Source organism: Echinops telfairi, unplaced genomic scaffold (assembly GCF_000313985.2).
Source record: "Echinops telfairi isolate 266 unplaced genomic scaffold, ASM31398v2 ScPeMD7_7468;HRSCAF=8506_0, whole genome shotgun sequence".
In the NCBI taxonomy this organism is placed as follows: domain Eukaryota; kingdom Metazoa; phylum Chordata; class Mammalia; order Afrosoricida; family Tenrecidae; genus Echinops; species Echinops telfairi.
The window spans coordinates 17,535,677-17,538,223 of record NW_022111369.1 but is presented as its reverse complement, the minus strand read 5'-3'; the positions used below and the strand labels follow the sequence as shown (position 1 = coordinate 17,538,223).

At 41.7% G+C, this 2,547-nt stretch overlaps 1 protein-coding gene across 1 annotated transcript in view; it reads left to right on the top strand.

Annotated features, from left to right (window-relative positions):
- DAPP1 (dual adaptor of phosphotyrosine and 3-phosphoinositides 1) overlaps positions 1–2,143 on the top strand; it is a 78,663-nt gene extending 76,520 nt beyond the window's left edge. The window contains exons 8-9 of the mRNA XM_004703441.4: positions 78–165; positions 1,427–2,143. Coding sequence (XP_004703498.1) covers positions 78–165; positions 1,427–1,495 — 157 coding nt within the window. The 3' untranslated portion in view covers positions 1,496–2,143. The remainder of the gene's footprint in view (positions 1–77; positions 166–1,426) is intronic.
- The last annotated feature ends 404 nt before the right edge of the window (positions 2,144–2,547 follow it).

Sequence of the window (2,547 nt, the reverse complement as noted above, 5' to 3'; positions counted from 1 at the left end):
TAGAATCTAGATAATGTTCAACTAACTCATATAGGCAGCCAACCATCTGGAGTATCTTACATTGTTTCTTTTATCAGCTTAGTATTTCCATTCAGGACATTTTATCTCTGTGCAAAGACAGGAGTAGAAGCAGATGAGTGGATCAAGATATTACGCTGGAAACTGGTGAGTTATGACATCTACCGGATTCCCATGTTGCTCTTAGTTGCCTTTGAGTTGGTTCCGATTCATAGCGACCCAGAATTAACATGTTAATAATTTTAAACATGTTTCTGATGAAAGCATCCTACTCTCCTTAATGACCAGTGGGGGGTCTCCATGTTGCCTGGTGAATAAATAGTCTGTCCATTCTTTTGGGGGAGGAGGACAGAAGGGGGCCGAGGTAAGAAGGGAAGGATGGGGCTGCGGGCATTAGCTGAGTGCCCAGCACCGAGCAGCCTTCCATTTGTGTGTTCAAGCTAATACAATTTTGCCTGTAGAAGAACATTAGGGACCAGTAGAAAACTGACATCTCTATCTAGTTAGATCGATGCCTGCCTTTTAAATAGCTAGAAAAGAAAGCTTGGCCAGAGAAACTTTGCTTAGTTTCCACTGTAAGCATTACTTTGTATAGGTCAAGGACAAAGTGTAGTTTATTTTCTCTTCTGTTTATATAATCCCCAGGGGGAAGATTGAGGGCTTATAAAGATCAGCCAGCCACTTACATTTTTTGTGTGTGCATGTTTGCTAGTTAGTGGGTTACTAGCCAAGCACTTGATTTCAAAGCTTATTCGAATTTCCTTTAATACCATCGGGAAATGCTTGGTGTTGTCAAGGGTTAAACAATGTTTTCCTAATTATTTTTTCAAACAAAATTATCTGCTATAATGTAAGTGCTCTATCAAAACTTGGAATCTTGACAAATATTCCTTTTTAGATACTGGATATTTGCTTTGGCTATAAATTCAAAGACATATACACTTATTTGGAGATGATTCCAATGTGCTTGATATTCAATGAGGAAATGCTTGGCCAGATGAAATCTTAAAGATGAATCATTTTGTTTATTCTTTCTATTGTATAAGTACTTATGCAGTGATACATAATCTTTGTGGAAAAATTAAAGATCTCTCAAATGCATGCCATTTTTGACATCACCCCTTATAAATGCAAATTTAGAAGCTAAGTATAATGATTCTCTAAGTAGAGTTCTGGAGCATCTTTCCATATAAAAAATGTAGCTATATCTTCACATTAAGTTATTGGGAAGAACTATATTTTAGATCATAACTCTGAGGTCAGGTCTTTCTTAATCCGACAAAAATAAAGAAAATTAGATTAACGTGGTGGGGGAGTGATACTTAATTTATAATTGTATGGTTTCTTTACTAATCAGCATGACACTCGATAGTTGCTAAAAGCCACTCATGTGTCTGCTTTGTTACAGTCACAAATAAGAAAACAGCTGGGCCAAGCGGATGGCACAATCCGGTCTCGGTCGTTCATCTTTCATTAGCCCTGCCCTGACCGGGGATGCCCTGCTCCAGGTGCCGGGGGTATGCTCGCTGATGCAGGGATCAGTAGCAGACTTCAGAGGAAAGCAGATTAAGGAATTTGCTTTGAAACAAACAAAAAACCCACCACGCAGATGCTGATTGGGACCTTTGGGAAGATACCACCTTTGCCGGTGCGTGGCAAACTGCTGCCCTTCCAGGACGCTGCCTCCCCCCACCCAGAGAAGCAGTCATCGTTCTGAGAGACACAAATGAACGCATCCTCGCTTCCAGAGCTGGTCACGGTTACAACGTGCAAGATGCTGTCCCCTCTTGCTGTTTGGAGCCCCTCAGTGCTGTGGCCAATTCAGCTGACCTCGAGGCTGCACTATCGACCCGGAGAGATACTTGAGACGTAGGTGGTGTCTGCAGAGAATACACCGATAGTGAAAAATCAAAGATTTGAGGTGAGGGCGGGCAGTATTGGGTTATGTTTTGCTTTTTGGTTTCTTTTGCAAAAACACAAACAGCCGTCAAAAATTCGAAAGTGTTTGCCGTCCTTACTTTTTCTTTTTAAAAAGGCTCAGAAATCTAGCAGGCCCTTCGCTTCTAATGATCGGCCCGCGGAAACGAAGGATTCAGTGGGAAATTATGTAGAAAAATAAAGATAAATGAAGGCACACTTCTAAAACCTCCTTTTCAGTCATGTTGGAAGAAATGTGTTCCAGAGTGAGAACTGAAGAGAAGGTAATGAAGTAGCAGGTCACTTGTAATCTAATAGTAATAATAAGGTTGTTAGCTGCCCTTGAGTTGGTCCTTGCATCACGGAACTACATGTTGTCTGCTCTTTAGCTACCCCTTTGATTGGTTGCAGGGTGGACCGCTATGGCCCATAGGGTTTTCACTGGGTGTTTTCTGAATGTAGGTTGTCAGGCCTTTCTTCCTAGTCTCTCTTATCCGGTAACCCCACTGAAACCTGCTAAGCATCATCGCAATACACAAGCTTCCACTAACAGTTGATGGTGGTTGCCCATAAGAGGCGTTGACCAGGAATCAAACCTCGCCTACTGAATGG